General features: G+C 39.3%; 2 protein-coding genes across 2 annotated transcripts in view; one reads left to right on the forward strand and one right to left on the reverse strand.

Annotated features, from left to right (window-relative positions):
- The window catches only part of lipea (lipase, hormone-sensitive a), an 11359-nt gene extending 8775 nt beyond the window's left edge, over positions 1-2584 (reverse strand). Inside the window, 5 exon segments of the mRNA XM_020597684.1 lie at positions 1-10; positions 83-204; positions 417-701; positions 1025-1266; positions 2521-2584. The exon segment at positions 1-10 is cut by the window's left edge and continues 126 nt beyond it. Coding sequence (XP_020453340.1) covers positions 1-10; positions 83-204; positions 417-701; positions 1025-1266; positions 2521-2551 — 690 coding nt within the window. The 5' untranslated portion in view covers positions 2552-2584.
- A 6450-nt stretch (positions 2585-9034) lies between these two features.
- Positions 9035-22922, forward strand: LOC109958671 (sodium/hydrogen exchanger 3). The gene is made up of 16 exons (XM_020597510.1): positions 9035-9314; positions 16830-17132; positions 17458-17618; positions 18694-18772; positions 18967-19144; positions 19627-19847; positions 19953-20155; positions 20299-20388; positions 20475-20545; positions 20641-20770; positions 20858-21003; positions 21282-21399; positions 21545-21718; positions 22325-22379; positions 22468-22551; positions 22636-22922. The coding sequence occupies exons 1-16, from the start codon at positions 9035-9037 to the stop codon at positions 22920-22922; spliced, it is 2580 nt and encodes an 859-aa protein (XP_020453166.1).
- Positions 22923-23797: the final 875 nt, after the last annotated feature.

The following is a 23797-nucleotide window of genomic DNA, read 5'->3' on the forward strand; positions in this document are numbered from 1 at the left end:
GTTGCCAGACCTGGAGCAAGAGAGAAACTCACTTTAAAGATAATCTAAAAATGCCAAAACAGGATCCAACTTCTGTCAACACCATTAAATCAAGATCAAGAAAAAAAATTCACCCAGTCCAGACTGCTGTTTTCCATATGTCTCCCCAAAAGAAATCATACTTATGACAACAGTCTGCAGGAGTGGACGAAGTGTGGGTGAAAACTGTAAAAAGAAAAAAAATGTTTGCAACAATTCAAAGGAGTAACATATACTTTTTACAAAGACATCAGAACTGGTTATTTAAACATACTGTAAAGACCGGTCAGAACAACACAACCTCTGTCTGTTAAATACTTGAACCACACACGGTCACATATCTGAAGCCCACAGTGCTAAAAAACCTTGTGGAAAATAATTCACTCCTACTGACCGACCTGAAAGCCCAGGCAGCGGCCGTAGAAACAGGCTTTGTGCATGGAGCGGTACTCCTGCACAAACCTACGGCTCAGGTCTTCATCATGCAGCATGTACAGCTGACCGAAGTCACTGTCATTCATTAGTTGCTGGGCAAGATGGAGCATGGCACGCAGCTGGCATAGGGCACGGCAGTACGCCTCCATCTCAGAGGCATTGTGGTCGGCCCTGAAGAAGGCATTGTTGTAACTGGAAGCAATGTAACGGCCTTTGTGAATGATGTGCATGAGGCAAGACTGCAAGACCTGGAACAGAGGAGGAAAAGACAATGAGAGAAAAAGAACAAATGAAAAAAACAATGTCAATTTTGCTTAAGAGGTACAGAGACTGCAACTGATCATTTTAAATTGTGAGACATTCAAGGTGCTCTGGGGATTCAACTGCCTTTCCACTTTTTTCCTGTCATATTTCTACTATCTACTACTAAATAAGGCACATTACACCCAAAAAAGTGTGATCTTTAAAAAAAGGGAAATATTTAGTGTGGTACAAGTATTTCGAGACATCAGTATATTCACTAAAAACAAAACAAAGTAGAGTGATGCATTTATGGTGAGATCCGTCATACCTTAACCAGAGTGCGGTAGCCATTTCCAGGTGTTTGTGCATCAAAGTCGTAGTGGTGGTAGAGACAGGTGAAGCTGGCGACCACGGGCTCCAGGACTCGGCCGTGCTCCTGAATCTGTTTCATACACGTAAGCAGGCGCTTGGCAACAATGCCATACAGCAAACCAGAAGGTCCACACCATATAGAAATGTTGTCTTCACACACTGTCTCCAAGGTTGCAAACACAGTCTTATGATCCATATCTGAGAGCAGAAAGAGAGTCAAGAGAAACTATTAAACTATTAAAACTTTAACCTCCAATAGCCTCTGTAGCTATTGACACAGTAGACATGTGATGGACACTGTATATGTTGAAGCGACGATTACTCACAGAGCAAAAACGCACATCATAATAATCTCATACATTAAAAAAAAAAAAATCTTGTTATCTCTTTGGTTAAAGGCTAAGTTCCAGTTTCCACACCAAAACCGAAAGTCAATAAAATCCACAAATTCCCAGAAACAGTGCTAAGGTCAGGACTTCCGAGTCCTCAGCGACAGCTACGGCGTTGATCACAGAGAAACCACATCAGAGACGATTATTCTTTATGGTTGCGATTTGTATTCTAACTGTAGAGTCAAAAGTGATCAATCAGCCCTCTAATCTCTGACTGTACTTTCTCTTTTTGCTTGAATTGTTCTTTAGAGACGCACTCTGTTCTTAGACCCTCAAGTCAAATAAGGAAAAACTCACCAAAAAAACTTTAATGGGGAGAAAATGGAAGAAACCTCAGTCAGAGCAAGAGGAGGGATCCCTCTTCCAGGACATTTTGAAGAAAGGCTCATTTCAAACCTAGGACAGATACAGGGACTGAATTTACCTTTTTCATTTCTAATATACAGAAAATATTTAACTTGCCCAAAGGTGACCAAATATGCTAAAATAAAACATGAAGGATTTAAACAGCCTTGTGTCATTTTGACCTGTTCAGTGCCCAAGTTTCAGTGTTGAGTTCTACTCTTGTTGTGTATCGGCCAGCTCTTTTTTGCCACCTGAATGTCACCCCTGATAGAATAAAACGTCTTGGTTGTCCTCCAGCAGCCATTTAACCCAAACAGATGATAGCCTAAATAACGTGAACGCGCTTGCCTCTGTCACGCACTGTCAGATATCAGCTTCTTCTACATATAAAACCCCACTGTCTCTGGGTTTGGACAGTTTCCAGGCGGCGTTAGCTTGCCTTCATACCTTTATACAAAATGCCTAATGTTAAGCGATTAGCAAGTAGTGACTGGCGACAAGCGACCGTTCGTTACCGGCGACAAATTCAACACCAAGTTCGAGGACTTTGCCTGCGATCACCCTGTTGCTTCCTATTTTTAGAGCCATTTACAAACGTAAAATACATTTTCCACCAACATTCGAGACTGACTAAAGAGCTACACATATACCAGCAAAATGACAATTTTGTGTGTAAAAATGTGACGTAGTGTTTTAACTTATTCAACTGACCCACCCGTATCCTCTTCCTTGATACCGACGCCCATAGAATGCTGGGTAACGAACAGAGCGCGAGCGCGTGACCGTGATCCAGTAAGTCTGTTAGCATAAAGCAACAGGTTTAATTCAACCCAAGCCATGACTTTACTGTCATTGACAGTTTGGAAAACTCTTGAGCAGTGTTGATGCAACATAGTCCTGTTACTTTAATTTCCCTTTTTCCATGTCGGTTTCACTGCTTTTATTTACCATCACATTCTCTGCAATTCGCCACTATAAACAGACTTTATGGCAGATTAACATGTATGACCTTTCTCAAACAGCTACATTCAGTACTGGGAAAAAAATACAGTTGTATTTGTTGTACTAAATCTCAGATGCTTAAGACTTCCTTGCCCCCTTTTTGCCACAACAATGTTCTTTTTGAAACGTATGAAGAACAACCACTGTCTGTGATTATCTGAAAGATTAACAATAGTCACAGTAACTTTCAGAATCAGAATCTGCTTTATTGGCCAGGTGTGTTAGACACACAAGGAATTTGACTCTGGTACATCGGCTTTCAATATTTGTAGTACAAGGTAGGACAATGATTGTTAGAAGTTTTACAAAATATTCATTTCAGTTTACTCCAAGAAAAGGTATTAAAATATCTTACATTTGATTTACAAAAGCCTTAAATACTTTTCTAGCCTGTTGTGGGCAGTAACAAAAGACCCTTTTCCACCAGAGGAACTTTGCCCAGGAACATAGTTTCTCTACCTGCTGGGTTGTGTTAACCAGCGCTAGCATTTTACACGAGGTATTCTCCTTACAACCCTGCTGCTGACCGTCATGCTTTTACATCAGCAGGCTAACCTTCCTCGGGTTTCTGTCCTGCTGTTGATATGCAAATCACAATAAGTTCAAGGGACTTTTACCCCAGGGACAGTACTTGGGCTTTTGTTCCTGGCAATAAAAAGTACCAGGGAGTTTCTGGGGGAAATGCAGCTTTAGTCGTATAATCCCTAGTACTATTCTTCCAGACTTCATGTACAATTATAAACCTTCAATGAATTGGTTATTTAATGCGTTCATCCATTATCTGCAGCTTATCCATGGCCAGGTTGTGTTTAATGATTAATTAAGGCTGATATTCAGAATTATTATTATATACAGATGGGAAGCACTGAGAAAACTGTGATGTTCATGGACTTGGTAAATAATAGGCTTGCTGTCTGTAACGGTTTTCATATCACTAATTCTGTGGCCTGTATGACCATGAAACAGTCTTGAATTTCACTCTGCAAACCCTGAAGCAGCCTGGTTCTGAAAAGGCCAAAATTGCATTCTCATACCTTGCCATTTTGTTAGAAATGCTGCATCACAGGAACAACAAAACAATGTGGCACAGATATTTAAAAAATATCAATGTACAACTTATGTGACGATGAACTGCTGAGTGACTGGGCGATTTTTAACACTTATCAATATAAAACTTTGTCAATCAGAAGGTTTTACCTGACACAAGTGCTACTCAAAATACAAACAGAAAAAAGTAAGAATGAGAAAATTACTAAATGGGCAGTATATTCATTGTCTTACTAATGTTTCTCTCTGTGTGTGACTCAGCTTTCGTTTCTGTAAACTTTCCCATCACATAATTTGCAAGTTAACTCTCACACTGTTTACTGTAGAAGTTAAGTAGGTTTCAAGTATCATTGTGTATTTTTCTAGTGTGTGCACAGATATCCATTGTATTGAGCTGCCTACATGGCCCTTATTATCACTAAGTTAGGACTTAAAGTAATGACTAACATTATTATTGAAAAATCTGTGAATTATTTGGCCAGTGATTAATCATTTAGTCTATGTACATCAAAATTTCTCAGAGCCGAAGATGAGGTCTTCAGATAGCTGGTTGTGTCTGACTAGTTTAAAACTCAAAATCTCTTAAAACTTAAAAGGTTTTAAAAGTCAAACTTGTCAAATTGATTGATCAAATTGTCTCAGCTCTGTAATAGATGAATAGTTTAGGCTCGAAGGACCCCTCTGTCAAGCTCCTAAAGTTTGCTGATGATACAACGGTCATTGGTCTCATCCGAGACGATGACGAGTCAGCCTACAGATGGAAGGTTGAGCAGCTGGTCCTGTAGTGTAATCGCAACAACCTAGAGCTGAACACGCTCAAAACAGTGGAGATGACAGTGGACTTCAGGAAGAGCCCTCCCACCTTACCCCCCTCACCATACTTGGCAGCACTGTATCAGCAGTAAAGTCCTACAAGTTCCTGGGCTCCACTATCTCCCAGGACCTGAAGTGGGCGTACAACATCGGGACCATCACCAAGAAGACACAGCAGAGGATGTACTTCCTGTGCCAGCTCAGGAAGTTCAACCTGCCCCAGGAGCTGCTGATACAGTTCTACAGAGGAATCATCGAGTCTGTTCTCTGCACCTCCATCACTGTCTGGTTTGACTCAGCAACCAAACAGGACAAGTACAGACTTCAGCGGACAGTGAGGACTGCAGAAAAGGTCATTGGTGTGAACCTGCCCTCCATGGAGGACCTGTGCACCTCACGGGTCAAAAGGAGGGCAGAGAAGATTTCTGCAGACCCCTCACACCCGGGACATAATCTGATCGAACTCCTCCCCTCTGGACGGCGTTACAGGTCACTGTGCACCAAGACAACCAGGCACAGGGACAGTTTCTTCCCCCAGGCCATCACTCTGATGAACACTTAACCAATGACAGTATGACTGGACAATAACCCTCAGTGCAATACCTATAAATATATTGTAATACCCCAGTTCTTTTATTGGACAGATCTGAATAATGAAGGAGTCCGTCTTTCTTCATTTTAGTGCTGATTTATTTAAACCACAAGCAAAGTTACAAAACACAACCTGGGTGGCTCCTTCCTCCAAACATCCACAGGCAGGCTGCTGGAAAAAAGAGCTCTCGGAAACACAGAGCCTAATACATTTATACGTTTTTGGGCTAACCCCTTACACAAGAAAAATGACAAAACATCACGAGATGGAGACAGTCCGACGTCTCCTTCTCTTATCTTATGCTCCACATGCTTCAAGCACTAATCATAACTAAAATGAAGAATTTCAACGTGTGTATGTGTTGTCATGTGGTGCGTAACTAAAACATTCACTCAGACATAATTCTAACATGGGATGAATACAAAAACACAACTGGTGTCAAGGTAACTGTAGCTCACATTTCAGAATCAACACTGTCTTCTAACCTTGAAACAGAGCAGACTAGAGCAGGCTTTGAATCTTAGTAAACTGCATTACTAACACATTAATGTCTAATAATTATCTGACTGATTTACTAATATCTAACAATACATTATACAAATTATACAGATTTGTACAGGTCTCTAGTTTTAAGTACTCTGTTTTATTCCTATTTATCTCATTTCAATGAGTGTTCCTCTGTTTGTCTGCATTGTTTACTGCCTGTTTATACTGCTTATTTTGCATCATTTGCACTGGTCGTTGCTTGTTAATACTGCATATTTTGTTATATTACACAGCGTTATGCTGGTTTACTGTTTACTTGCCCCTTGCATGGGGATATGTACATACACATTGAGAGCCGATGTACCAGAGTCAAATTTCTCGTGTGTCCGACACACCTGGCCAATAAAGCTGATTTTGATTCTATGAGACATCCGATATCTGCAATTCAAAGTCACCAGTCAACCTAAGCTGCATATGTTTATACTGTGGGAGGAAGCCGGAGCACACGGAGAGAACTTGTCTAAAAATCTACTGTAGAAACTATTACCTCTGCTGAAGAGGTCATGTTAAAGGTCCTCTTCATTTTTATAGTTAGTAGAACATGAGTTTGTTTAAACAATTTAGGTGGAAATTTTGGTCATGTTAAGATTAAAATTTTGGTGCAAATCTAGGAGAAATCCTGAACATTTCCTGATTTTACTGAACTGGAACACTAAAACATTTGGGCAGTTTAGTGTTTTTGTCTTTTTGAATTTTTAAAATGTTTTTAGAATAAAAAATCTTCTAATCTGGATCTTCACTGGTCTTTTTGTCATGTTGTGAAGGCATGGCCATTTCAGACTCTTTCACTTTTTCCACACTTTACTGGGCTGTTGACATGTAAAACGTAAGCATGGCTATGACCTGGGCTTCAGGACAAATCTCTGACTGTCCCTGAGGGGCCCACTTAAAACTTCATAGAATATCCGAGGAGAAACCTGAAGATGGCAAATCACAGGCGCTTCCATCCATTCTGACAGAGCTTGAGAGGATCTGCCAGGAAGAACAAAATAAATTGTTCAAGTCCAGGTGTGCAAAGCCTGTAGAGACATACCCAAGAAGACTCCAAGATGTAAATGCTGCCAAAGAGGCCTCTACAAAGTACTGAATTAAAAGTCTGAATACTTTTGTAAATATGCCTTTTTTGTGAACATACAAAAGCAGAAAACAAATTTTGGGTACATTTGTTTTTGAGGACTTTTGTTAAATACTGGATTTATGGAAAGGCACCGATTGCATGTTTCCTTATGTGTCCCAGATTCAGAACCCGACTTCTCCAGAGTGAGAGAGTGAAGTAACCTACCCTGAGGTCCCCTGTGCTAAGAATTGGAGCTAATATGACTGTTTAAATTGTAACTAAAGAGATTATGATCAGCTGGGAGATAAACTTTGATTTACAAGTCATGGAAAAAAAACATGAAGTTCAAAGTATGGTCCATTTACAAGTGTCTGTCAGCTAAACACACATGTATAGTGGCAATAAAGGCTCAACACAGTCGCTGCTGTGCATTGTGGGAAGGAAGGGGATGTTCAGGGAACAGGTAGTCCTGTCCAGTGAGGGAGACAAATGGGTCAAGCTGCCTTCTTGCTTTCATGTTATTAGATACATACTGTCTACATTTATATAAAACTCTGAGAAGCACATGCACACACTGTCATGGGAATCAAAGGGTCTGTTTTACAAAAAGGAAGCTACCTGGAGGGTGAATCACTTCATTTTATTATTTAACCAGTAGGGTCCAATTGAGATATCTCCAAGGATTCCAAGTAGTGATAACACACTGTACATGAAATAAGATTAGGACACATGATAAAAATGTAGAATCTGTTTCTTTCTTTCTTTTTTCTTTATATTTAGACTAATATCACAAATCACAAATTTGCCTCAATCTTTACAGCATATGAAACTCTCAGGAAAACTCCTCCAATGATCATTTTAGAAGTAGTAGTTCTGTTGAACTGTGCTGCATTGTACTGACAAGTGGTATTTGTTATTGCTATTATTTTGTCCACCATATTATTGTATTAAAAGCATTAGTTTCAGCCAGGTGTACCTAATACACTGGAAAGTGATACTGTGATTGCATTGTCCCTGGGTAGTTTGAATCTGGACAGGAATCTCTGCTGCATCTCTCTTCCTTGTTTTCTGTATTTGTAATCTATTATGAGCTAAACACACATAAAAATGATTATGATAAAACTATAATGGGATTTCATTGGAGCTTTGGTTACTATTTCTATCCCTTTTGATGAAATCTGACTCAGTTTTACTGCTGCAATTTGCATATGCAGTGGCATCTGATAATGTGTAGCCCAGTTATATCTAAGCGAAATTAAAGTGATTTTACTTACATGTATTATTTATTTCAGCTGCACCTTGGCTACGTGTCCATGCACACCTGTTGTGATAAAATAGTTTAGTAATATTCGAACGTACAGTTACATTCAAAAGCTTGGTTATTAATGTCAGTGTTTACCTTCATTGTCACTTTAAAATAAGTGGTTTAGATCAATAGTTTCCAGCCTTTTTGGCATGAGGTCCCATAAATGAAATAAAGTCTTTGCAACTCTTCACAATAAGCTGCATTCATTTTTTTTCTTCTTCTCAGATTGTTTGCTTAAACAATTTTCTGGTGCCTGAGGTGGAAAAACTAACCAATATATTACAAGAAACAAATGCAAACAACTGCAGTTTGTCATTAATCATGAATAAAATTAGGAAAATAAAACATGGGAGACAAAAAAGTGGAATTTTACCCATTCCAACTTTCAGCCACATTCATATCAAGTTGAATTGCACCAATATTCTTTTGAAGTGAGTCTAATAAAGGACTTTAAACATGCTTAAATGCTTCTCAAGTAAGAATATTTTAGAGTTAGTTTCAAATAAAAAGTGTAACATCAGTGAACATATGAAGCATTCACAGCCAGTGAAAAAGGATAAGTGCACCAAATCTTTTAAAGTGGTCAAACTAGCTGGTCTACTGTAGGTACAGTGGGAGGAGACGAACAAACATCAGGATGGGCTGAACTTCACCTGCTGTAAAAAGCTGTATTCTGGGCAGAGAGGAGGCCACATCATGCTCTGGTTACATATAGGTCTGGAAGTATGTGAGAAAACGTGAAAAAGACCTAAGAAAGTAGGAGACACAGGAGAACTATGAGAGACTTTCAGTCTGGGTTGACCTGAGCACTTGAATCAGTATTTGAAAGCAGGTCCCCAAAGGCTTTGTGAAGTATTTTCTCAAACATGGCAACCACTTGGCGATCAGCACTTTCCCTCTACATGCTTCTGCTGATGGTGTCCAGAGGCCTGAGCCTGGCCAGTGATGGCAATAAGATAGAGCCTGTAGACACAAAGCAAGACACAAGATCAGGCAGTCATGGTGAAGCCGCCTCAAGCTCGGACAGCGGGAGTGAAGTGAACGTGACCCTCACCACCTTACCCATCGTTTCCTGGAAGTGGGAACATGTCTCTGAACCGTACCTGGTGGCCCTGTGGATCATTGTCTGCTGGCTCTGCAAACTCAGTGAGTGCTGATCTGTCCTGACTTTACTGTATATCCAAAGCAACATGGTGGCCTAGAAAGAGATTTTAACATTGTGTTTGTGATAAACTACATGTTGTTAGGTAGTTGATGGCCTAATTAGACTGATTAGGATCTTTGTCACTGCATCCTAAAAAGTTTGTTAGTACTAACCAAAATGTAGCATCAAAAGCAAAAGTACTTGTTTGCAGAATGGCATTGCATCATACTGAGAGGTGTTTCTAATATTTCAACCACCTCATTTATATTCATGAAGGTAGACTAAAGCATTGTCCTTTCAAAGTGAAGTCAGAAAATAAAGCAGCATAAACTGGAAAGTAAAGTGCCTTAAAGTTGTACTTAAGTACAGCCCTTGATTAATAAATGTGTTATTTTCCTCCAAAGGTCAAATCTATAAAACTTGCTATTACTTTATATATCATTTTATACTACCATTTGATGTGATATAGTGATTTTTGGAATTTCAATTGAGAAGCTTCATATATAATTTTATACTTAATAGACCATAAGAGGCAGTTTGTCTAATCCACTATATTTTGGAATTTGCATTCTTGCTGAGAGTTATATGAGAAGACCAATACCACGAGCATGTCTGTATGGTAAATATGAAGCTATACATACACCACCATCAGTTGGTTAGATTAGCTTAGCATAAAAACTAGAAACTGGTGGAAACAGTTAACCTAGTTCTGCCCAATCTCCCTGCCAGTACCTCAAAAGCTCAGCATGTTTTCTTTTTGTTTGTTTATTCAGTTCAAAAAATGTAAGAATATCAAGCTCTGCTTTTATTTCATGGGCAGGTGTAGCAGACATTCCAGGTACTGCTCCCAGATAAAACTAACAAGATACAAGGTGGTGATTAGTGAGCTTCATATTCATTTTACAGACATTAGAGCAGTGGCAAGCTTCTCATCAAAGTCTTGAGCAAGAATGTGAGTCACACGCTTTGGTTGGACCTGGACACTTGTGAAATAATGAAATAGACATAAATGGGAGGCTAACAAGAGCTTGACCTCCATCAAATACCACATTAATACATGTTGTGATTACAAAGCATGGTCATTATTTTGTGAATACACAACAGACACAAATGGGTTGCAGCACTGTGGACACCACTGACATAAATATGGGGCAGTAGTTGTCTGCTTATGATGCAGGAAATTACTCAGTAGCTGCCTAGAAATCACATTGATAAGTGAGTTTTGACAACTTCAGTGTTGATCTGTGCTGCCTCAGGCTCAAAATATTGCAACAGTGTTTGTGCTGAAAGTAACCTGCCAGAGAGTTTATTAGTGACAACAAAGGAAATGTGTTACAGATATTTTAGCTGCTGTTTATGTAGCCACTGATGTTTGTCTGTGGAGTTTCTGTGGAAAGTATTGTTCCCACATTTTGCTAGTTGACAAGGTTAAACACCTTAAACTCAGGAACAATTTATCTCTAAAAAATACACAGATTTTCAGCTATAGTTTTTAAAAGGGTGTCCTTAATTAAAAGAGTTGCAAAACACAGCAGATCAAAATCATCAACAATAAACCACAATCCTCACGTTTCCTTGAAGCAATTTAGAGTTTAGATAGGGCACAGGGTGTGTAAAATGCAAACCGTAACATACAATAAACACTGGAGGAAGAAGAGTTCCTGCTAAATCTGGGATTTAATATAAACAATCACCTTTAATGGATATGGAGATAATGGGATTCATAAATGTTTGATTATTCAGTAAGAACAGGCCTGTAACAGGATGTCAGCCTGTACTTAACTTTGCAGATTTACAATGCTTGCTTTCTTCCATCATCTCACTTCACATCATGTTGATTCTCATCAAACCATTCAGTGGCCCCTCGTGCCCTGTGGACAGGGGCACTGTCATCCTGGAGGAGACCACTCTGTTAGTCAGGGTTTGCCTTTCATTTTCCACCTGTCTGTGCATGGACTGGAAAGCTTCCTGTTTCAGTCAGTGTATGAACATAATGTCTCTGGTCTGACTTCATTTGGACATTTTATAGAATCATAATGGAATTATTCTGCATTTCAGAAGTGGAGGTTAAATGTTTTCAAGCCCATTTTCTTAGTTATTAAATCTTCCAGGTCAGTAACAAGGGAACATTTTTTCTTATTTGCTCTCACGCCTTGTTGGCTGCTCCTTATCAAGATGGTGACTCCTCAGATCTCAGAATAATCTCAAAATGAAAAGCTATAGTATAATGAAATGAATATACAGTAAAATATTTTGTCTAAATTTACTGCTAAAGCATTTGGTGGGTGCGTCACATATGATACATTTTATTGAGCAAAAGTAAGTTTTTCATAACAGCTTGATGTAACAAACCATAATAGAGAAACTGCACCTCCCACTCTGAGAATAGCCTTTATTTGACCCCTCCACTTCACCATGAAGTTGACCTCTCTCTGAAGTGTGCACCGAGCTGTGGCTGTTTTAAAATCATTGAAAGCATGAAGTTAGAAGGCAGCCACTGTTTGGCAGTATATTCGGAGTCATTAGTTAATATGGGTGAACAGGGGAGTTCATGCTTGACTGTGCAGGCTGTGCAGCTAAATGTTCATCCAGTTACATAATGTGATGACCATTGCTAAGTTTGTTCTACTGATTAATTAAAGCAGCTATTTACAGTATCTGATACTGTAGATGTGTTGTTGGTTTCTGACATATTTTAAATGCTGTAAATCTCCCTTAGGAAAACACAAGTTCAATTATATGAACTCCACAGTGAAAACAGTAATTTATTTACCAAATATTACCACACGTAATTTGTTTCCATATCAGTTATTTGTGTTGCTTACAGGAACTTCTTAGCAGGGACATGCACGCTAACACCTGTGAGAGATCTTACATGTCAACTCATCGAAACAACCCATCTAATCAGTGAGGCTATTGTCCTTTGTCCTGCTCAAATAGGACAGTTTGCTAGAAAACATCCAGTTATAATATCACGGATCTAGTGACTCACAATTTAAGCTAATATACCTTCACCTTGGCAAAATGATTGTGTTACCAGTAATGTGCGAACCTAAGTTGGCTTCATTTTAAATGGTGTGTAAGCCTGGTATTATTCTGTGTTTTTTTTATTACCATCAACAAAGCTCCTATTAATTATAGACTCCCCCGTCTCATTACTCAGCCCCATGAATATTTGTTCCTACAGAAGACAGGTCATAACTATACACTTTTATATTTAAGTGTAGTAATTCCCTAGTGAGCTGGGTGCTGTAGTTTTTAGAAAACTGATCACCTTCACGCAGTTACACATTCACACTTGGAAGTTCAATTACAGGCTGACTTGTGGCCACTGGGCAGCTCCACTGGAGTGGCTGGAGTTAGGGGCCTTGTTCAAGGGCACCACAGTGATGTTAATGAGGGTGGGGCAAATGCTGCTTTGTCATCTTGTCCCACACAAATTTATTCCTGCCAGTCCAAGGACTGAACAAGCTCGCTTCTCTAACCTTTAGTTAATACACAATTGGTGCAATTACTGCAGCAGGACGTCGTATGTACAAAATACACACAGTGAAGAAACGTTATCCAAAGGGACGCATTTTGAATAGTTTTTGGAAAACAATGGAGCTGGTACATCTTCACTTACCAGGAAGAGCCCTCAGGTTGGCCAACCAGTTTCTGTTGGAGGTCTAGGCTTAAGCTTAGAGGGGATCAGATAAGATTATTATTATGATTTTTTTTGATGATGTGATATGTTATTGTGTCTTGTTAGTGGCTGTATGAATGTATTTCTTTCTTTCTTTTTTCTGTCCATGTTTGACGTTTTGTGTACTAAGTGTTTCTGTGAAGCACTTTGTAACATTTTGTTCTTTAAAGAGTCCTATACAAATAAAGCTGCCTCTGTGGCACAGAAGAATAAACGCCATCAGGCTGTAACCACGCAGGCAGTATTTTCCAATAGAAACAATCCATTTTTGGTTTTGGGCTTTTTATGGACTTTGGTCAGTATCATTCTCCATAAATATTTTGGTAATGCTTTGCTTTAGAGGTCTGCTATTTCCTATCAATTTCTTGAAAGTTTTCTGGAAAGAACCAAGTTGTTTGGTACAAATTACAAAAATATAAAGACAAAGTTCTGAGAGTTTAAATTAGTCCACTGAGTTGTGTTGAGTTAATCATTGGCTTTAAACAACAGAATAAGTTTTGTTAACTGAATTATAGCTGCATCAATTTATAGTGGTAGTTTTTTTTTAAGGAAATGCTGGAGGACAGCTTTGTCTCATGTTAAGGGAGTTTTTAACCAAGATTGAGTAACATCAGCGTCAATCATTACTAACCGCTGAGGTATGAGTTGCAATGTTCCTATGCTCACACATGCAGGTATTCAGTCAACACCTATCGAATGACCTCTGCACTATCACTCACACCCTAACTCCCAGACACACACTAAAAAAAATTGTGAGGATGTGCTAAATAGAAGAAAGCACAACCAGAGCAATGTGAGTGAATAACTGGAGACCTTTCATGGACATCCGTTCCTCCTCCTTTAATCATCCAAGCTAAACACACAGGTTATAAAGGAGATACTGTACATATAAAAGGCTTAACTCAATGTTCTGCACACCTCTGAGTTCCCTGCTTGCTGCAGGCCACAGTTCCCAGGAGGAATGAGAACACAAAGTCACAGACTGAAGTAGAAAGATGGAGCATTAGAGGGAAAGGATGAGGAAAAGCAGTGATAAGATAGTAAAAAAGAGTGAGTAAGACAGAAGAAGCACAAACCCAGAAACATATTGTCTGGAAGTTCAGCCTTGACACTTTTGCCACCTTGACATGTGAGGTTGTTCCAGCAAAGGCAAAGGGACATCTCTTTTCAATCCATTTGTTCTACTTCTTTGATCAAATGCACCACTGTGGATGTGTGCACCTCTGGGTGCTGGGGCCAGTACTGCTGATCCACCTTGTCTCAGCGGCCACAAGCATGAAGGATAAACTGGCACTCACACATCAAGAACCCCATCTGAAGCTGTCAGACTTTAAGTCCAACTTGAGTCAGGATGAAAGTGGCTCCAACATCACAGGAATACCCATTGTGAGGTTTCGCTGGGACCATGTGGAGACTCCTTACCTAATTGCATTGTGGATACTGGTGGCTGGTTTGGCTAAAATGGGTATGTAACACATTTTATCACATAAAATGTGCTAAAAAATGTTTTTTTAATGATGTAGATTAGTAGCTTTGGATCATGGATAACTATTGATGATATGTGATGAGAAAAGAAGAATGGCCCAAATAGCAAAGCTTTAGCCTGTTAGATGTTGCAGTCAGACAGATTCTTCTGTCACAAAAGATGTGTTGAGATAGTTTCAGCCCACCTCCTGTTAAACAATAGCACTCAGAGAGTGCATGTAGCTCTGCCAAGGTACAACAATGGATCACACAAATGGGTCCCTTGTGAAAAATGAGATTCAGAACAAGACAAAATGTGTCCTAAAATCTTTGATCTGGATCAGATCCAGTTATACTGTGCATCTTACCATTTCATGGTTCTATCTTCATTATAGGTCAAGTTATAGCAGAAAATATGCATTAAATTGGGTTTTCAGTGTTAACTTTCAATGGCCGTCAGATCCAGAATCCAAATCTGGTCTGGTGATAGACATTGCCACCCTACATACAGTATGTGTATCAAATTTCTTTTGATGGAGATTTGATTTTTACCTCGTGTTAAATATGGGGGTGGCGGGATTTTTTTATTTTATTTTTTGTGACCTTTGACCTTTTTCAGCTAAAATCACTTCTAGGGTTGGTCCCCATCAACATCTGTACCAAGTAGGCTGATGGTCCATCTAGCTGTTTGTCTGTAATCCTGCCACACACACACACACACACACACACACACACACACACACACACACACACACACACACGCACAAAAACCATACACACGAACCAAAAGCATTACTACAATTGCATGAATGATTTTTTTTAACATTATAGTATTTCTTACATTTTCTAAACAGAATATAGGTTTCTAAAAGAGGCACTGGTGAATGGACCGCACTGACAGCGCTACACAGTCTGCCTCCCATTCACACACACACTGATGCAGTGGAGCTGCCAGCAAGGCATCTGGGAATAGCTTTTAGTTTGAAACCTTAATCGTTTCTATAACCAGTGGTGGAAAGTAACTAAGTACATTTACTCAAGTATAGTACTAAAGCATACCTTTAAGGTATCTTCACTTTACTTGAGTATTTTCATTTTCCACTACTTCATACTTTGACTTAACTTTATCGAGCCCTGGTTGGGGATTAACAAAATACTCAGCAGTACTTCAAATTATAAGCATGTAAGGTAGTTAAAATGAGCTCCTTTACCAGCTGCATCATTAAATGTGATCAAATGTGCACAATAATGCACCAATACTTATAATCCAATACTATGATATACAATAATGTAAAATGTGCTATTCTGCATAATGAATACTTTTAGCTTTGGTACTTTAAGTATATTTTTGATGCCAGTGCAGAACCTTTACTTGTAACAAAGTATTTTTACACTATGGTACTGCTACTTTTACATAGGTCAACAATTTGAGTACTTCTTCTACCACTGTATATAAGGTTAAATATTCATGACTACATACCAAAGCACTCAGTCTGAAGTGAAGTAACCAAAAGTGTTTTAACTCTGACAGACTGTTTTATTCATGTTGGACTCCCTCTCTCATATTAAGAGCCTGACTGAGAACATAGATTCTCAGGGCCTTTAATGTGAAAGTATGTTTTGGAACAGGGTGATATTTTGCATATTGTAACAAACAGCGTTATCAGCACAGCTTACTGTTCTAAAGAACAGAAGAGTATCTTCTGTTTTTCTTTATGTTTGTCCTGTGTTAGAAACTCCACAGATTGTCAGTAGGTTTAGAATCACTGCACTGGTTAATATTTGATCTTACTGCAAAACCTGTGTGCTAAAATGCACCATATTTAATGTTTTCATTGATCTACTTGTCCTTTTATCTCCTTTGAACCCAGACTCAAGCACAAATCTAAACACAGCATCGACATGTCACTTAATTTTCAACTACTTTTGGATGAAACATAATAAGTGTCATGGCCTGTGGGCTGGAAAAAAGGAATCAATGAGTTGACTGTCATGACTAAGTAGGTTTTATTATTACATAAGCTTCTGTGACACTTTGTCAGGACATTAAGTGAAGTAGCCTTAAGTTAAAGTCTGGTTTTGGTTATGCAGAGATATTTGTGAAGTTTTAAATGCACCACCAGGCTGGTTAATTATATTCCCAGAACAAGAAGTGACACTTTCACAGCCAAGTGGAACAGTTGATCATTTGCAAATTTTGTAATCTCACAAGAGTTTTAGATTTATGATGTGGTTACCACTGAAGGAGTTTTGCAGTTTGCCAGCCACAGGACTGTAAATGACCATATTCCCCTTTATGATTAATTATTATAAATCTGCATTTGATGATTCTTGTATGGAAACCCACTACTGTCTTGTCTTCCCTCAGTTATTGAGGCCAACCACCATGTGACCAACGTGATCCCAGAGAGTGCCCTGCTCATTGGCTTTGGCTTTATCCTGGGTGGTATTGTTTGGGGTGCAGACTTGGCACAGACATTCAAGCTGAGCCAAAGAACATTCTTCTTCTTCCTGCTGCCTCAAATAATCCTAGACACAGGGTACTCTATGCCAAACAAGCTCTTCTTTGGCAACCTGGGGGGCATCCTGGTCTATGCGATCATTGGGACCTGCTGGAATGCTGCCAGCTTGGCGCTGTCACTGTGGGGGTGTCAGAAGGGAGGAGCCATGGGTAAGAGGGACTTTCACTTTATTTCATATTAGGGAGCTGCTTGACACACTAAAAGGAGTCATTATCACTCTGGGATGTTCAGATTGAGGGGCCTCCGTCAAAAGCTACAGTTCCCAGGGGCCTGTTGTGTCATAAGCCGTCCATTGGCATAGCGCTGTGCTACTGATAAAGTGATTAGAGAGCAGGCAGTGGCTCAGAATACCCTGACATAGGTTTTTAAAGCAGTTATAGATTCAGGATGGGTAAAGTGCCTGCTCTCTTACAAATGCACAGTTACAGTAAATGAAAGCCAGATTCAGTGTATCTCCTGCCCTGTCTTCTGAAGGTGACCTGGACATCGGTTTTCTGCAGTATCTTCTGTTCGGCAGTCTGATTGCTGCTGTGGACCCAGTAGCTGTCATCGCTGTGTTTGAGCAAGTCCATGTCAACGAGGTCCTCTTCATTTTGGTGTTTGGGGAGTCGCTGCTCAATGATGGCGTGACAGTGGTGTGTATTGCAGAGATATTCAAGGTTAACTGAGAAGCAGAAGAGACATCTAGCTCTGAAAAGTACACTTTCAATCATAAAGTGTAAAGAATACAAGCACAGATCTTTACCCTGCCCGAGGTCTCCTCACCTTGTCTGGGCATTATTCCTCACTGATCAATCAATGTGCTCAGGGAGGTGATTATTGCTTGCATGTGTTATCTAGCATAAAATTCCATTCTATTCAGTCAGCTGAAACTACAGTGAGTAGTGGAAGAAAGTTAAAAGGTTTTGACTTTCCACACCTTTCTAATTATGTGTTAATAAGGTTTTAAGACTCAATCAGTAGGTTTTGCAGGTGCTGAGCAACAACACACAAAAAAACGTTTGCACACTGCCGTCTCATTCCCAGTTCTTCTTTCACTCTAGACTGACGGGACAAAGTTTTGGCCCCATATGGTTCCCCTCACATAAAGATGAAGCTACTGTGTATTAAATCTTATTAAACAATAATAATTCACAGTATTTTGTAACTTTGGCTGGATTGAAGGAGCCGGAGAACAGTTTGGCTTTTTCTGCACTCTCACGAGCTGCTATTTTATTGCACACAGCTGGAAAACACATAGAGCACATCGAGCACTGCACACACACTACCACCACAATGCCTTGAACTATATACAGCCTGTCCACAGGGGTATTATGGGGGATCCCGCCAAGTGTCTCTCCTCCCCCAGTGCTACAATATATTTATATGAGGATAACAATAAGGCACTGACGTGAATAGGTAAGCCAAAAAAAAAACAAAAAACAGGTCAGTTAAAAAACAAACAAATTTTTCTTAAGTTTGTAAAAAAGTCTACCTACTTTATCTGAACAGATTGTCAAATATCCAAAAAAAACTTTGAAAAGACCTTGTGACAGGCAATTCAAAGACAACAGAGGAGCTGCAGATAAACAGTTATTACAGAAATAAGAACATTCTTATTAATTGAATTAACTGATATTAATAGATAGAGATCAGATTATGTGTCATATCTGTTTTTAGATTATTCCACCTTCAGAGATCAATCATTTTATTTTCTGCTTTTTTTCTCAGGTACTCTTCAATGTATGTGATGCATTTGTTACACTTGGAGGATCAAAAATTAATGCTGTGGAGATCATTAAAGGAATAAGTAATATATGACATTTATTTACCTATTAATAGAATGTAACTGTGCATATGGTGTAATGAGGTTTGGTTATAGAGATGCTGTATATATGCATAGAGGTGTTTACTTTGGGCAATACTGAATAAGAGTGTCCATTAAATAGAATATATAAAAATTGTGTTGGATAACATGAAACTAACTTAAGTCTTTCTCTCCAGTTTCCTTCTTTGTGGTGGCATTTGGTGGCTCCCTCCTGGGCTTTGCATTTGGCATCCTGATTTCTCTTCTGACCAGATGCACTAAAAATATCCAGATTATTGAGGCAGGCTTTGTCTTTATCTTGGGATACCTCTCCTACCTGACTGCAGAGATGCTATCCCTGTCTGCCATCCTCTCGTGAGTACTCAAGGGAAGAAGTTTATTCTTATTGTTGTGCCCATTTTAAAGAAGGATTTTCACACAAAAGTTTGAGAACGCCCCCAGTTTTCCAGTGTTTATTGACATGTCAACAGTTCAAGCCCAGTGATTAACCTTAAATGTTACAAAACTAAGAAGTAGATAAAAAGAAAACATAGTCACCGAAAACGAAAAATGTCTACCACCTCCAGGCTGTGTAGAAGGAAACAACAAAGCGACCGGCTTCATGTGATGGACTGGCAGCACGGTGTCCAGACTTTCCAGATAATGACTGAAAGCAAAGCCCCAGATATGTTTGATTTCAGTTGTAGAGAGAATGTCCCAGGTGTGTTTGGCTGTTGAAATACACTAATAAAAACTGGAAAAATGGAAATGATCTAAAACTTCTGACTGTTAGTGAAGCATAAAAGTCCTAAACATATTAGTCACATGAAGTTTATTTTTGTATTTCTGTTCTGTAGAATCGTCTTTTGTGGTATATGCTGCCAGAAATACATCAATGCAAACATGGATGAAAGTTCTGTCAACACAGTCAGATATGCCATGAAGGTTTTTGCCAACGGGTCTGAAACCATTATCTTTGTGTTCCTTGGCATCTCGGCCATTGATAAGACAATTTGGGTGTGGAACACAGGCTTCATCCTGCTCACGCTCTTCTTCATATTAATATACCGATTCATGGGTGAGAGCATGTCTCATGCTGTCTTGAGTGGAAACAGTACACAACACGATGTCAAGGGTCACAAAACAAACTGTGTTTGTGTGTTTTTATGTGTGTGTACTACAGGAACATTTATCCTCACCTGGATCCTGAATAGGTTCAGGCTGGTCCCCATAGGGCTTATAGATCAAGTGATTATCAGCTATGGTGGCCTGCGAGGGGCTGTTGCATATGGCCTGGCTGTGATGCTAGATGAGACCAGGATAAAGGAGAAGAACCTGATGCTCTGCACCACCCTCATTGTAGTGTACTTCACTGTCATTATTCAGGTGACCACTTCTCTGTCTTGTTATTTTGGTAAAATAGTATATTAGTACAGTTGTATTTTTAGTTTAATTATGCAATACAAACATTTACAGTATTTAACTTTTATTAATTTTACACATTTATGAATTTTTTTTCCTTTTTGCAGGGAATAACAATGAAACCCCTGGTCACGTGGCTCAATGTAAAGAAAGCTTCAGTGTCTGAGGACTCACTCATAGAAAAAGTGCAGAACAAGGTAAAGCTCCAAAAATATTCCACAACAGCAGGAACTATAAACTACCATTCTCCAATTGTTACAGTCTTTCTCTTCTTGTTGTATAGGTGTTTGATCATATGCTAGTTGCCATAGAAGACATATCTGGGCAAATAGGACATAACTACATGAGGGACAAGTATGTAAAGCCAACTTAAATAATTGAACTACTGCAGTGAATTTTCTTCAGCGAGTTTGAATGAAACTACAATTTTCTCTTCACTCGATGTGAAGGTGGAATAATTTTGAGGACAAGTGGCTGTCAAAGCTTTTGCTGAAGCCCTCAGTGAGGAAGAACCGTGACAACATCTTCGCCGTCTTCCATCGGCTGAACCTCAAGGATGCTATGAGCTATGTGGCTGAGGTGAGGGTCATTTATTGTTTGGTCGAGTATATTTTGTTCAAGTGGACATACTATGATGTGTAACGGACAGCGGTCTTGTTATTGCAGGGTGAACGCAAAGGCTCTCTGGAGTTTATCCGCAATGAAAGTGCATTCATTGACTTTACGAAAAAGTTTGATGACAAATTCTCAGAGGTTATGTCTGACATCATGGCCGACACATCAAGCCATTATAACAGGGGGTCCAGTATGAGGTGAGCAAACCCTTTAACTGCTCTCCAACATAACCACAGGAGAGATAAACCAGAGTTGAACATCTGCTTACATTAGATCTGCTCAGACACTGCCCCCTGGTGACCACAGGAGGCCTCAACAGTTTTTCCATAACTGGAAACAAATCAATAAGAGAAACTTTATATGGACCACTGACCACCTAGCTCCAGTTCTACACAATATTTTGTATGAGAAGCCTAAACTAATGCTGTGCCTGAGTGTGAAATTGCATCAAGTAACTAACTTGTTTTCCATGTAGAAGAGATCCTGTGCCGTCAGTGTGCCTGGAAGTGCATGAACAGGCCATAAAAGGAATGAATGGAGTTGAGGACAGTCACCACCTGCTGCAGCAGCATCTGTACAAGGGCAGGAAACAGGTTCAGCTACTTCATTATAAGCATATCTTTATTACATTGTCATTAAACTGGCTGAAACTTAAGATAAACTCTTCTTTGGCTTCTTGTGCTTTTTTAATACTCACACTGACTCTTCCATTCTTGTCTATTGTTTTCTGGTTTGTAGCACCTGCACAGGTACAGCCGGAGCAATTTCAGTGTCAACACAGATGAAAATGAGGTGCAGGAGATCTTCCAGAGGACCATGAGGAGACGTTTGGAGTCCTTTAAGTCTGCAAAGATGGGAGTTGCTCCACCAAAGAAAATTAGCAAGCACACAAAGAAAGACCAGCAACAAAAGGTCAGAGCCTAAGGACTTATTTTCATTGGACCATCTACAGTATAGCATACATGAAACTGCTGAGTACAGAAATCTACAATCTAATATCTTCCTAGTCTGGAATTATAATCTTGCAAACATATTTTCTGATCACATAACAACTGAAAACGTTACTATATTTATCACAGTGAGGTAATTTAAAAGTATCATTTTGGTATTGTAAGACTAGTACCAAAGAATGCAAATAATACCCAGCTGTACTATCATAATAATAATAATAATAATAATAATAGTTTATTTATGTAGCACTTTACAACTCGGCAGGAGCCCAAAGTGCTTCACAAAAGGACACTAATACAAGACAATACTAAAACAAAAACCTATACAAAACAAACTACAAAGTATTAAAAACCCCAAAATAAAAGACATCCCTATCAGAATAAGAAACAGCATAAAACAACAGGGAACGAGTTAAAAACGAGTTAAGATTAAGACGAGCTAAATACCAAAGGCCTGTCTAAAAAGATGGGTTTTCAGAGTTGACTAGTCAGAATATGCTGACTGAATGTTGTTTGTGTATGTTTAACATGTAATTTACAAATTCTGTGACTTCTCCTCCTACTGCAGAAGCCAAATGGAAACTCAGCAGACAAATGTAAAAGCTACCACTCTGGGGATGAAGGTTTGTACCTGCTACAGTTTTAAAAACTACAAGTCCTAAACTAATCAAGTACTTCATGAAATATTTTTAATCATCCGTCTTCCTCTAGATTTTGAGTTCTCAGAGGCAGACAGCGCCAACGGCTATGATGTCCCAGGTTCTCTCCCCATGAGGGTCACCTACAGAGCAGGAGGTCACACAAACCCTCCATCTTGCTCACTTATTTTTAACCCTCAGACTCTGTCAGTACTAATTCAGTTTTAATTTTTTTATCCAGCTGGAATTGAGAACCCAACCTTCATGCCAGATCCGGACCCCACGGCATCGATGCACATCCCTCCGTGGCTTGCAGACACTGAGGTTGACAGTAGTATTGCTGCTCCTTCACAGCGAGCCCAGGTGAGGCTGCCCTGGACCCCCAGCAACCTGCGCCGTCTGGCTCCTCTTCGCCTCAGCACCAACTCCACTGACTCCTTCATGCTGCCTGAGGCCCCTGCCACACAGCAGAGGGGCAACGAGCAGCAGCCGCCATCTGCACCACCTCCTACTAAGCGACACATGTAACAACATCCCACCCTTTCTTCAGGCCCTTTGCATCGCACTGTCAAAGACACAGAGCCTAGACTCAGACTTTGCACTGTCTACTCTCCAAGTGTTTTCTTTGCCCTTGTTCAATCGTATGAATCCCATAACACTGAATATTGTCATATTTTCTCCTCTGGTTCACAGTAAACCAGTCTAATGTTACAGTCACTTGTTAAGGAGTCTATTACGCTTGAATGGGATGCAAGAACATTTTCAAGAAATAGATACGCCTATTTTTAAATTATGTTGTATATAAAACTAATGAAAAGGGCATTGGACAAGAGTGAAAATCAGCTCCAGCTCTTTAATCTGTATGTAATGTTATTAATGTTTTCTGATGTGATGTGTCTCAGGAAAGTACTTTAGGCTGAATATTAAACTTGAAGGAAAAAGACCACTGTAAAAATGTCACATGTATTATACCAACATATTTATTCACAAATATGCTTGTAATGTATCCACCATCTCAACTTTGTGCACATGCTAATATTTACAAACATTTCATGTGTTGACTAATAGAGCATGATTTTGAATTCTAGGTATGTTCAAATACAGATTATGAATTAGAAATAAAGAAAATATGTGTTGCTGCAGTCTGTTTTATGGTTTATTAACAGATGTCAAGCCAATAAAATTGCACTGAATCATTTTTTATTGTAATAAAAGTCTGAATACATGATCTTTACTCAGCCTGAACAAACTACACAGTTTACTTTTCTTTTTTAATGTAAGTGAGAAAAGTACTTTTTTCCACATTGGTGCATGTGTATATTTGTCTCAATATCACAGAGGCTAATTCTGACCTTGTGATTTCAAGATCCAAAGAGTTCCTTTTGGAAAAAACTGGGATTATA

Source organism: Monopterus albus, unplaced genomic scaffold (genome assembly GCF_001952655.1).
Source record: "Monopterus albus unplaced genomic scaffold, M_albus_1.0 scaffold34.1, whole genome shotgun sequence".
Classification (NCBI taxonomy): Eukaryota; Metazoa; Chordata; class Actinopteri; order Synbranchiformes; family Synbranchidae; genus Monopterus; species Monopterus albus.

What these genes read in the sequence shown, in the direction of transcription:
- LOC109958671 (XM_020597510.1), top strand. Translation starts at nt 9,035, where the DNA reads ATGGCAACCACTTGGCGATCAGCACTTTCCCTCTACATGCTTCTGCTG. An exon ending in TCAGAAGGGAGGAGCCATGG is followed by an intron (nt 17,133 to 17,457) that starts GTAAGAGGGACT and finishes TGTCTTCTGAAG; the next exon opens with GTGACCTGGACATCGGTTTT. An exon ending in AACAGGGGGTCCAGTATGAG is followed by an intron (nt 21,004 to 21,281) that starts GTGAGCAAACCC and finishes TTTTCCATGTAG; the next exon opens with AAGAGATCCTGTGCCGTCAG.